The following is a 13,311-nucleotide window of genomic DNA, read 5'->3' on the forward strand; positions in this document are numbered from 1 at the left end:
ACCTTTGCCCTGCTCCAGAGCCCTAGAATGGAGAGTTGCGTCACTCCCGTTCACTTCATGGGGCCAGGTCTTCTAGGCACACATCTATTGGCGTATAGTGACAAACGGCCAATCGGAAGTTTACAAAATGCATTGAAGTCTATGAGGTGTAAAGTGACAATGAACCACGTGACCAGCGCTGTTTCTGACCCCGCGGTGACACCACTCTCTGATTATACTGCTCTGCCCTGCTCATATCTCCGCATCAGTATGACATCACACCACATGTGTACACAAACCTTTGTGTACGTTGCTGTGGCAACAGTCTGTTGTTGCTGGTCTGTTAGTGTACGTTAGCAACCACCTTAGCAACCATGGTTTTACCCTAGCAACCAACTGTTTACCCTAGCAACCAACTGTTTACCATAGTAACCATGTTTTTTTACCCTAGCGACCAACTGTTTACCATAGCAACCAGATACGCAGAGCAGGGATCTCCATATATGGGCATGAACAGGTGACATCACACTGATGTCAGATACTCAGAGCAGGGATTTCTCCATAATACATGGGCATAAAAGGGATTCTGTTAGGGATCTCCATATATGGGCATAAAAGGGATTCTGTTAGGGATCTCCATATATGGGCATACAAGGGATTCTGTTAGGGATCTCCATTTATGGGCATAAAAGGGATTCTGTTAGGGATCTCCATATATGGGCATAAAAGGGATTCTGTTAGGGATCTCCATATATGGGCATAAAAGGGATTCTGTTAGGGATCTCCATATATGGGCATAAAAGGGATTCTGTTAGGGATCTCCATATATGGGCATAAAAGGGATTCTGTTAGCTGTTAGTGATCTCCATATATGGGCATAAAAGGGATGCTGTTAGGGATCTCCATATATGGGCATAAAAGGGATTCTGTTAGGGATCTCCATATATGGGCATGAAAGGGATTCTGTTAGGGATCTCCATATATGGGCATAAAAGGGATTGTATCCCAGATGATGCCCTGTTAGGAGATCCACACTAACAGAATCCATATATGGTCCTACCGACAGCTGCTATAAGCCAACCCTGGCGATAGGGTCTGAGTCGAAGAAATGCTTCTTAGGGAGTCTTACTGGTTGCGACCGTCAGGGAGCAGTTTACTATGAAAACCTCCACCGGCCGTCCGTCTGTCCGTCGGTCACACGTCACACGTCACACCTTTGCCCTGCTCATATCTCCGCATCAGTATGACATCACACCACATGTGTACACAAATCTTTGTGTACGTTGCTGTGGCAACAGTCTGTTGTTGCTGGTCTGTTAGTGTACGTTAGCAACCACCTTAGCAACCATGGTTTTACCCTAGCAACCAACTGTTTACCCTAGCAACCAACTGTTTACCATAGCAACCATGTTTTTTTACCCTAGCAACCAACTGTTTACCATAGCAACCAGATACGCAGAGCAGGGATCTCCATATATGGGCATAAACAGGTGACATCACACTGATGTCAGATACTCAGAGCAGGGATTTCTCCATAATATATGGGCATAAAAGGGATTCTGTTAGGGATCTCCATACATGGGCATAAAGGGGATTCTGTTAGGGATCTCCATATATGGGCATACAAGGGATTCTGTTAGGGATCTCCATATATGGGCATAAAAGGGATTCTGTTAGGGATCTCCATATATGGGCATAAAAGGGATTCTGTTAGGGATCTCCATATATGGGCATAAAAGGGATTCTGTTAGCTGTTAGTGATCTCCATATATGGGCATAAAAGGGATGCTGTTAGGGATCTCCATATATGGGCATAAAAGGGATTCTGTTAGGGATCTCCATATATGGGCATGAAAGGGATTCTGTTAGGGATCTCCATATATGGGCATAAAAGGGATTGTATCCCAGATGATGCCCTGTTAGGAGATCCACACTAACAGAATCCATGTATGGTCCTACCGACAGCTGCTATAAGCCAACCCTGGCGATAAGGTCTGAGTCGAAGAAATGCTTCTTTCCTGGCAAGAATTGCCCCTTTATACTGTAGGGCTCGTTTGTGTATTGTATGACATCACGCCACATCATCGGCTGAGGACTGTGTGATGTCATCATATCTCCATATATGGAGACATAAGTTGCTCATGCCCAAATATGGGCTGGTGAGGTCAGACTTAGTGTGATGCGTAGGTTATCTCCATATATGGAGATTCAACTTCAATGAGTAACCATGGCAAACTGTCAACTGCCCGTATGTCTTGATAATTGGTAAAACAAACTTTTGGCCTATTGTTGGAGATAAGCGACCAACGGTCGCTTATTGCGACCGTCAGGGAGCAGTTTACTATGAAAACCTCCATCGGCCGTCCGTCCGTCCGTCCGTCGGTCACACGTCACACCTTTGCCCTGCTCCAGAGCCCTAGAATGGAGAGTTGCGTCACTCCCGTTCACTTCATGGGGCCAGGTCTTCTACGCACACATCTATTGGCGTATAGTGACAAACGGCCAATCGGAAGTTTACAAAATGCATTGAAGTCTATGAGGTGTAAAGTGACAATGAACCACGTGACCAGCGCTGTTTCTGACCCCGCGGTGACACCACTCTCTGATTATACTGCTCTGCCCTGCTCATATCTCCGCATCAGTATGACATCACACCACATGTGTACACAAACCTTTGTGTACGTTGCTGTGGCAACAGTCTAATGTTGCTGGTCTGTTAGTGTACGTTAGCAACCACCATAGCAACCATTTTTGTATCGACGAATACAAAAATAAACCACGAGACCTATGGAAGTTGCTTAACAACCAATTAGGCTTAAAATCTAAAAACATATGCCACAGCATAAACATCAAAACGGACGCCGCTCTCATTTCTGACAAATGTGAAGTAGCTACCCATCTTAACAAAACCTTTACCACCATGGCCCATTCACTGGTTGAAAGACTGGTCGCCCCATCTGGGCGGTATGGTATAAATTTTGTTAAGAAATACTACAATAAACTGGGTGTCATAAAAGACAGTTTTAAACTTGCCACAGTGACAACTGATGAAGTGTTTAAAAAACTGAGCGCCCTACCTCAGCACAAGGCCACTGGCCTTGATAAAATTCCAGCTAGATTTCTCAGAGATTCAGCCGCCACCATTGCTCCAATCATTACCCACATAATTAACCTTTCCATCGAACAGGGTCATGTCCCACAGGACTTCAAACTAGCAAAAGTAACCCCCCTGCATAAAAAAGGTAGCAAACTAGACCCTGGAAACTACCGTCCCGTTTCCATTCTCAGCTCCATATCCAAAGTCATGGAGAAAATAGTCTACGAACAGATTGCAAGATATCTCGATGAGAATAATCTGATTTACGAGTTCCAATCTGGATTCAGAAAATCTCATTCCACCGACACATGCCTTCTCTATTTGACTGACCAAATCAAACGCGAAGCGGATGACGGCAAATATAGCGGCATGGTCATGATGGACCTCCAGAAGGCATTTGATACCGTAAATCATTCTATTCTGATTGAGAAACTAAAAGCCATCGGTCTTGACAGCGCAGCAGTGAGTTGGATGCAATCTTACCTGGTGGGGAGGGAACAGGTGGTGGAGATTAACGGTACCATGTCCCCCCCCCTCCCAGTAAGCTGTGGTGTTCCTCAAGGTAGCATACTGGGGCCTCTGTTGTTCCTAATATACGTGAACGACATGGCATCTGCTTGTGACTGCAACCTGTTCCTGTTCGCGGATGACTCGGCTCTCCTAGTCTCGGGCAAGGACCACTTGCAGGTTGAGAAGACACTTAACTCTGAACTAAGTAAGATCTGCACATGGCTTAACGACAACAAATTATCAATTCACCTGGGAAAAACGGAGTCCATCCTCTTTGGAACAAATCATAACCTCAAAAAGGTCGATAACTTCACAATCAAAGTGGGTGACAAGGTCATAACACGAAAAAACGAAATCTCTTACTTAGGATGTATCCTGGAAGCTAATCTTTCCAGTGAAAAGATGACTTCTAAAGTAATAAATAAAATCAACCAACGAACTCGTTTCCTACAGAGGATAGCCCCGATGGTCAATTTTAACACACTGAAGACCATAGCTGGTGCAATAATCCAGCCCCTCTTTGACTACGGAGTCCACGTATGGTATCGTGACGCCCCACAAGCCCTGAAAACTAAACTCCAAACAGCCCAAAATAAACTAATTAGGGTCCTGCTTAGCCTTCCCTATCAGACTCACCTCACCGCTACTCACCAATTAAGAGTGGGGTGGCTCAGAGTAGATGACAGAGTACAGCAGCTTGCAATGGGCCTGGTGTACAAGATACACTACACCACTATGATACCCAAGTACCTGTCAAAATACTTTATAAACATTAAGGATGTCCATAATTACAACACCAGAGGCAGCGCCACAGATCACTTTCAACCCAGAGTCAAAACCAACAAAGGGTCAAACTCTTTTTTCTGCTATACCACCAAAATGTGGAAAGCCTTACCGAAGGCCATAAAGGAGTGTGGATCACTTGCATCCTTTAAAATTGCCCTGAAAAGCCACTTACAGGCAGCAGCCGTTCGCAACTGGTAATAATGAACCTAGCCCCAACCCTACCCTCCCCTGCCCCTTCTTTGTATATACTGTTTGTTTAAGAATTACTGTCTTTGTTTTGTTTTTCTTTACATATCTACTGCATAGTACTGTGTTCTATCTGTCTGTCATTCAATGTTATATGAGATACTTAAATGGTTTCCAGTGGAAATAAGCTTAGTCTTTTCATGGATCTCCTTTTAGTAGACCTTGTACCAGTGAACTGTACCGTCATGAAACTGTACCTTTTCCTATGCAAACTTCTAATAAAGTCTTCAATCAATCAATCAATCAATGGTTTTACCCTAGCAACCAACTGTTTACCCTAGCAACCAACTGTTTACCATAGTAACCATGTTTGTTTACCATAGCAACCAGATACGCAGAGCAGGGATCTCCATATATGGGCATGAACAGGTGACATCACACTGATGTCAGATACTCAGAGCAGGGATTTCTCCATAATATATGGGCATAAAAGGGATTCTGTTAGGGATCTCCATATATGGGCATAAAAGGGATTCTGTTAGGGATCTCCATATATGGGCATACAAGGGATTCTGTTAGGGATCTCCATATATGGGCATAAAAGGGATTCTGTTAGGGATCTCCATATATGGGCATAAAAGGGATTCTGTTAGGGATCTCCATATATGGGCATAAAAGGGATTCTGTTAGCTGTTAGTGATCTCCATATATGGGCATAAAAGGGATGCTGTTAGGGATCTCCATGTATGGGCATGAAAGGGATTCTGTTAGGGATCTCCATATATGGGCATGAAAGGGATTCTGTTAGGGATCTCCATATATGGGCATAAAAGGGATTGTATCCCAGATGATGCCCTGTTAGGAGATCCACACTAACAGAATCCATGTATGGTCCTACCGACAGCTGCTATAAGCCAACGCTGGCGATAAGGTCTGAGTCAAAGAAATGCTTCTTTCCTGGCAAGAATTGCCCCTTTATACTGTAGGGCTCGTTTGTGTATTGTATGACATCACGCCACATCATCGGCTGAGGACTGTGTGATGTCATCATATCTCCATATATGGAGACATATGTTGCTCATGCCCAAATATGGGCTGGTGAGGTCAGACTTAGTGTGATGCGTAGGTTATCTCCATATATGGAGATTCAACTTCAATGAGTAACCATGGCAAACTGTCAACTGCCCGTATGTCTTGATAATTGGTAAAACAAACTTTTGGCCTATTTGTGGAGATAAGTGACCAACGGTCGCTTATTGCGACCGTCAGGGAGCAGTTTACTATGAAAACCTCCATCGGCCGTCCGTCCGTCCGTCCGTCGGTCACACGTCACACGTCACACCTTTGCCCTGCTCCAGAGCCCTAGAATGGAGAGTTGCGTCACTCCTGTTCACTTCATGGGGCCAGGTCTTCTACGCACACATCTATTGGCGTATAGTGACAAACGGCCAATCGGAAGTTTACAAAATGCATTGAAGTCTATGAGGTGTAAAGTGACAATGAACCACGTGACCAGCGCTGTTTCTGACCCCGCGGTGACACCACTCTCTGATTATACTGCTCTGCCCTGCTCATATCTCCGCATCAGTATGACATCACACCACATGTGTACACAAACCTTTGTGTACGTTGCTGTGGCAACAGTCTAATGTTGCTGGTCTGTTAGTGTACGTTAGCAACCACCATAGCAACCATGGTTTTACCCTAGCAACCAACTGTTTACCCTAGCAACCAACTGTTTACCATAGTAACCATGTTTTTTTACCCTAGCGACCAACTGTTTACCATAGCAACCAGATACGCAGAGCAGGGATCTCCATATATGGGCATGAACAGGTGACATCACACTGATGTCAGATACTCAGAGCAGGGATTTCTCCATAATATATGGGCATAAAAGGGATTCTGTTAGGGATCTCCATATATGGGCATAAAAGGGATTCTGTTAGGGATCTCCATATATGGGCATACAAGGGATTCTGTTAGGGATCTCCATATATGGGCATAAAAGGGATTCTGTTAGGGATCTCCATATATGGGCATAAAAGGGATTCTGTTAGGGATCTCCATATATGGGCATAAAAGGGATTCTGTTAGGGATCTCCATATATGGGCATAAAAGGGATTCTGTTAGGGATCTCCATATATGGGCATAAAAGGGATTCTGTTAGCTGTTAGTGATCTCCATATATGGGCATAAAAGGGATGCTGTTAGGGATCTCCATATATGGGCATAAAAGGGATTCTGTTAGGGATCTCCATATATGGGCATGAAAGGGATTCTGTTAGGGATCTCCATATATGGGCATAAAAGGGATTGTATCCCAGATGATGCCCTGTTAGGAGATCCACACTAACAGAATCCATATATGGTCCTACCGACAGCTGCTATAAGCCAACCCTGGCGATAGGGTCTGAGTCGAAGAAATGCTTCTTAGGGAGTCTTACTGGTTGCGACCGTCAGGGAGCAGTTTACTATGAAAACCTCCACCGGCCGTCCGTCCGTCCGTCCGACGGTCACACGTCACACGTCACACCTTTGCCCTGCTCATATCTCCGCATCAGTATGACATCACACCACATGTGTACACAAACCTTTGTGTACGTTGCTGTGGCAACAGTCTGTTGTTGCTGGTCTGTTAGTGTACGTTAGCAACCACCTTAGCAACCATGGTTTTACCCTAGCAACCAACTGTTTACCCTAGCAACCAACTGTTTACCATAGCAACCAGATACGCAGAGCAGGGATCTCCATATATGGGCATAAACAGGTGACATCACACTGATGTCAGATACTCAGAGCAGGGATTTCTCCATAATATATGGGCATAAAAGGGATTCTGTTAGGGATCTCCATATATGGGCATAAAGGGGATTCTGTTAGGGATCTCCATATATGGGCATACAAGGGATTCTGTTAGGGATCTCCATATATGGGCATAAAAGGGATTCTGTTAGGGATCTCCATATATGGGCATAAAAGGGATTCTGTTAGGGATCTCCATATATGGGCATAAAAGGGATTCTGTTAGGGATCTCCATATATGGGCATAAAAGGGATTCTGTTAGCTGTTAGTGATCTCCATATATGGGCATAAAAGGGATGCTGTTAGGGATCTCCATATATGGGCATAAAAGGGATTCTGTTAGGGATCTCCATATATGGGCATGAAAGGGATTCTGTTAGGGATCTCCATATATGGGCATAAAAGGGATTGTATCCCAGATGATGCCCTGTTAGGAGATCCACACTAACAGAATCCATATATGGTCCTACCGACAGCTGCTATAAGCCAACCCTGGCGATAAGGTCTGAGTCGAAGAAATGCTTCTTTCCTGGCAAGAATTGCCCCTTTATACTGTAGGGCTCGTTTGTGTATTGTATGACATCACGCCACATCATCGGCTGAGGACTGTGTGATGTCATGCTATCTCCATATATGGAGACATAAGTTGCTCATGCCCAAATATGGGCTGGTGAGGTCAGACTTAGTGTGATGCGTAGGTTATCTCCATATATGGAGATTCAACTTCAATGAGTAACCATGGCAAACTGTCAACTGCCCGTATGTCTTGATAATTGGTAAAACAAACTTTTGGCCTATTTGTGGAGATAAGTGACCAACGGTCGCTTATCTCCCGATTAGAGAGTCTTACTGGTATCAAAACCTCCACCGGCCGTCCGTCCGTCCGTCCGTCGGTCACACGTCACACCTTTGCCCTGCTCATATCTCCGCATCAGTATGACATCACACTGCTGACATCAGTATGACATCACACCGTACACAAATGACCCTTATATAAGACCGGCAAGAAACAGTGGTCTAAAACAGTGGTTGCTATGGTAACCAGTTGGTTGCTAAGGTAAAAAACATGGTTGCTATGGTAAACAGTTGGTTGCTAGGGTAAACAGTTGGTTGCTAGGGTAAGAAAACATGGTTGCTATGGTAAACAATTGGTTGCTAGGGTAAACAGTTGGTTGCTAGGGTAAAAAAAACATGGTTGCTGTGGTAAACAGTTGGTTGCTAGGGTAAACAGTTGGTTGCTAAGGTAAAAAAAACATGGTTGCTATGGTAAACAGTTGGTTAGTAGGGTAAACAGTTGGTTGCTAGGGTAAAAAACCATGGTTGCTATGGTAAACAGTTGGTTGCTAAGGTAAAAAAACATGGTTGCTATGGTAAACAGTTGGTTGCTAGGGTAAACAGTTGGTTGCTAAGGTAAATAAATGGTTGCTATGGTAAACAGTTGGTTGCTAGGGTAAAACCATGGTTGCTAAGGTGGTTGCTAACGTACACAAACAGACCAGCAACAACAGACTGTTGCCACAGCAACGTACACAAAGGTTTGTGTACACATGTGGGCGGAGCCTGTACACAAGCTGTGCTATAAAAAGGGGGCTGAGAGAGACAGAGCTGTCAGTGTGTTGAGGACTCATTAACTTTAATAACTATTGTTATTGCGACCGGACACGAACAGCAGCTATGTCTCTATATATGGAGTTTTATGTTGTTCGTGTCCAAACATGGGGCTTGTGAGGTCAGACTTAGTGAGATTCGTCGGTTATCTCCATATATGGAGGGAGAACCAGCTTATGAGCCGAAGAGTTGTGTCAGAGTCGAGATCCTGCTTGCATCTAATCTGTCGGTAGATAATGCCGGTCTTATATAAGGGTCATTTGTGTACGGTGTGATGTCATAATGATGTCAGCAGTGTGATGCCATACTGATGTCAGCAGCTATGTCTCTATATATGGAGTTATATGTTGTTCGTGTCCAAATATGAGGCTTGTGAGGTCAGACTTGGTGAGATTCGTCGGTTATCTCCATATATGGAGTGATGTGTTGGTTATCTCCATATCTGGAGATTCAACCTTCAACGATTTTGACATCTTGTTACTAATCTGTCGGTAGATAATGCCGGTCTTATATAAGGGTCATTTGTGTACGGTGTGATGTCATACTGATGTCAGCAGTATGACAGGAGATAAGCGACCAACGGTCGCTTGTCTCCCGATTAGGGAGTCTTACTGGTTTACTACATCATGTGAATACATTGAATCACTGTTACAGTCTTTATCATGAAGGTATGTAGTTTACTACATCATGTTGTGTTACAGTCTGCAGTGTTGACCTTTTGACCTTTAGTCTAACCCTAACACAGAAATCATTAAACCTCTCCTCAGGACCTCCATCCATGGGACCCATTGCTGGAGGCTGTATTGGTGCTTCCATCGTTGTTCTCATCGGTGGTGTGGTGCTGGGGGTGATATATCGTGGTAAGTTTCTCATTAGATTTTAAGTTCCACATAACATACAACATGCTTACTGAGTTACTGCTCAGCAATGACATGCAATTAACCCATTAAGACCTGCCCATTACTAAAAAGAATTCTCTAAATCCCAACAGTTTTCTGAAGAAATGTATGATATCAGTTGTGATCGTTTCATGTCAAAGACTGAGAAATTATATGAATTTGGCCGTGGATCCCCATCTCAAAATATGTTGTTCCACTGACCCGGGATCCCCAGAAGAAAAGATTTGAGTTTAAAAACTAAAAAAGAAAAAACATTGAGCCTCATTCGCCTTCCTTCTTCCTAGATTTCTTCCTAAGTGAATTCCTAACAGAAGTTTAATCTGTCATATTCATGAGACGTTCTTATAAATCGTTCGTAACCATGTTCTTATGATTGATAGATAGATAGATAGATAGATAGATAGATAGATAGATAGATAGATAGATAGATAGATAGATAGATAGATAGATAGATAGATAGATATTCAGTTGTCCAGTTGTAGCACAGCAGTATACAGTTATTTACAAAGTTACAGAGAAGTAAGAAAAAAGATAGATAAGAGGAAAAAAAAACAAGAGCAGTACTGTAACAGTACCAATAAAGAAAAGGTGCATCAATAGAGGGGGCGAATAATATATAAGTATATATACATAAAGGGCTCTATTATGATCCAGGTCTTATGCCTTAAATTCTTTGCCTTTTTTTTACTATTTTGAAAAACATTTTTAAATACTTCAAATGCTGATCTACATCTGCACGTTGTGAGCTTGCAGATCAGCCATTTGAAATATTTAAAAAAAATATGTATACAGTAAAAAAAAAAAAAAAGGCAAAGAAGTTAAGGCATAAGGCATAAGACCTGGATCATAATAGAGCCCAATGTGTCTTACAAAAGAGACCATAGCAGTCAATGCTAGTTAGTGCAAACAAGTATCTCACTGTCATTGTTAAACAAAGCAAAATACTCATAAACTACCAACACAACCTAATAGTGCAATGTCAAAAATCAGTGCGAAAAAACAAAACAAAAAGACAGCTCAGAGAAGAAGAAACTAGGAAGCGTGTCACCGCAAGACGCACATGAGCACTCTCCCTGGAAGGTCCTTAGAGGTCAAAGTCAATACAACAATAGTTCCATCAGTCTAAGTTAGGAAGGGAGACCTTTTCAAGCGTCCGTTATGTGTCGTACAGCTTAACTCATTGAGTGCCAATCCCGAACTAGTTCGGCTTTATTAGCGTATCGTAGTGTGCCGATCCCGAACAAGTTCGGCTTTAAAAAAAAAAAAAAAAAAAAAAAAAAAAAATTTTTTTTTTTTTTTTTTGAAAAAATTTTTTTTGAATTTTTTTTTTTTTTTTTGGGACCCCATCAAATCTGGTGAACATGATTTCAATCGCGATTTTGCATGTTCCACCCCCATACAACCCCATCTAACATACAGGGCAGCCATTTTTGTTTACATTACATGTAAAACATAATGGCGATTATCTCAAGAATGCCTGAACGGATTTCCAATCGGATTTTTTTGTTTGAAAGCTGTGAACAAACTGCACAAATCCACTCCAATGCAATCCAGGATTGCATTGGATTTTTTAGAGCTCATTCTTCTCTGTTTTTTTCCCATGCATGAGGTGTGCAAGGTTTAATCATGGCTAAGTTGACGAAAATAAGGCTTCTAAAATGCTTGGTAGCCAATAGCTAACTTCAAGCTAACTTCATCCTCTTCCTGTACATGCACAAAGGAAAGTGTCCTTTCCTTTGTAAAAAAAGTCATGGCTCCAGGGCTTGGGCATGCATTACCAGCATATCTCTATTATTCTCTGGTCACTGGGCGCCCTCTAGTGGTGATAGGCTGGCACTCAATGAGTTAAGGGCGGCCGGTACAAAAGATTTTGGACTTCAACTCAACGCAGTGTTTGGGTTGGGTTGTATTCAGACCTGAAAATGTATCAAAATGATAAAAACAGAAGAAAGCCGATCTACAAGCTCAAAATGAGCAATATGGCATCCTTTGTGAGCTTGTAGATCGTCTATTTTCAAACAAAGAATGACATGACACAGAAGTAAAGTGATAAAATTGTTCCTTGTTTTGCTGTGGACCCCCTGGAACTTCCTCAAGGACCCATGGGGGTCCCCACAGCTAATGTTACTGTACTGCTAATGTCATGATGTCATGTCATGTCATGTCATGTCATGTCATGTCATGTCATGTCGTCACTGTGTTTGAATTTCTTCTCAGAACCTATAAGGACTTGCATCTCACATTGTACAGGGAGGTGTCCTGGACGTGGAGGTGAGTTTGAGAACTTTATTTAAGCAGTTGAACCTCCTACTAATTAATGATGATGATGATGATGATGATGATGATGATAAAACAATTAACCTTTCATTTCAACCTTTATTTATTTCTCTGAAAACACACTGAGGGCTGGGAGCCTCTTTTACACTGTTGAGACATCAACAACACAAAACACTACAACAATATGAAATAAAAAAAATTATATACAGAATATGTAAATGAATAAAATAACATGATTAAGAGAACATTTCATCACATGATTTATCAACGTCATTAAAAACAGTACAATTTAGATTGACCAAAGTTGATACATCTGATTTTAAAGTGACCTATGGTAGAGGAACAAGAGAACTATACTTAAAGGGATATTTCACTTTTTTTTTAAAAACCTTTGGTAATTTTATCATCTAATCAGGCTTTTATGAACACCCTGAACAGTTTTTAATTTGCTTGATTCATATTTGATGTAAATGTTATCAGGCCCTCCAGGCAGAAAAAAAAACACTTTTTCATTAATTTTTTATAATTATTTGGGAAAATGGAAAAAAAACTAGACCAGGTCAACCTGGTTGTGCCAGACCCCCTGTCTGTCATCATCATTTATGACATCATGCCTTTTGTAGGCATGTCATCATCATGTCATCATCATATATACCCTTTATATAGAAAACCCGGACAGACCGACATTTGCTTATGTAGGCCTACCCATTTCATGGGTCTGGCAAATACAGGAAAAAAAGTTATTGAAAAAACACGGCCTGCTCACATATTAGGAGGGTAGTATGAGTCACCAGAAAATAATGTGTGTTTTTAATGAATCTATCATGGTTAAAATGGAGTTTGAAGTTACAATGGGTGTGTGTGGGGAGAGGCCCTGGGCCTGGAGGGCCTGGTAACATTTACATCAAATATCTAAATATTGAATCAAGCAAATTAAAAACTGTTCAGGGTGTTCATAAAAGCCTGATTAGACGATAAAATGACCTGTGAGGTCAGCGCCGACCAAAAAGGCCCCCACCGCCCCCTCCTCTGCAGAAAAGAACTACTGCTGCATGGTTAATCGTTTTCAAACCGAAATCGCAATGTTAAATCTCGCGATTAGCGAATCGCAAAGGCCACTTCCCAAGCAATATGGAGACATTTTAATTTTAGGCGGCCCAAT

At 42.3% G+C, this 13,311-nt stretch overlaps 1 protein-coding gene across 1 annotated transcript in view; it reads left to right on the forward strand.

Moving 5' to 3' along the window:
• The window catches only part of LOC308301476 (uncharacterized protein), a 20,040-nt gene that overhangs the window by 2,002 nt on the left and 4,727 nt on the right, over nucleotides 1-13,311 (forward strand). Inside the window, exons 2-3 of the mRNA XM_080745473.1 lie at nucleotides 9,741-9,833; nucleotides 12,090-12,143. Coding sequence (XP_080601599.1) covers nucleotides 9,741-9,833; nucleotides 12,090-12,143 — 147 coding nt within the window. The remainder of the gene's footprint in view (nucleotides 1-9,740; nucleotides 9,834-12,089; nucleotides 12,144-13,311) is intronic.

Source organism: Nannobrachium achirus (assembly GCF_963921795.1).
Source record: "Nannobrachium achirus genome assembly, chromosome: 17".
NCBI classification, from domain to species: Eukaryota; Metazoa; Chordata; class Actinopteri; order Myctophiformes; family Myctophidae; genus Nannobrachium; species Nannobrachium achirus.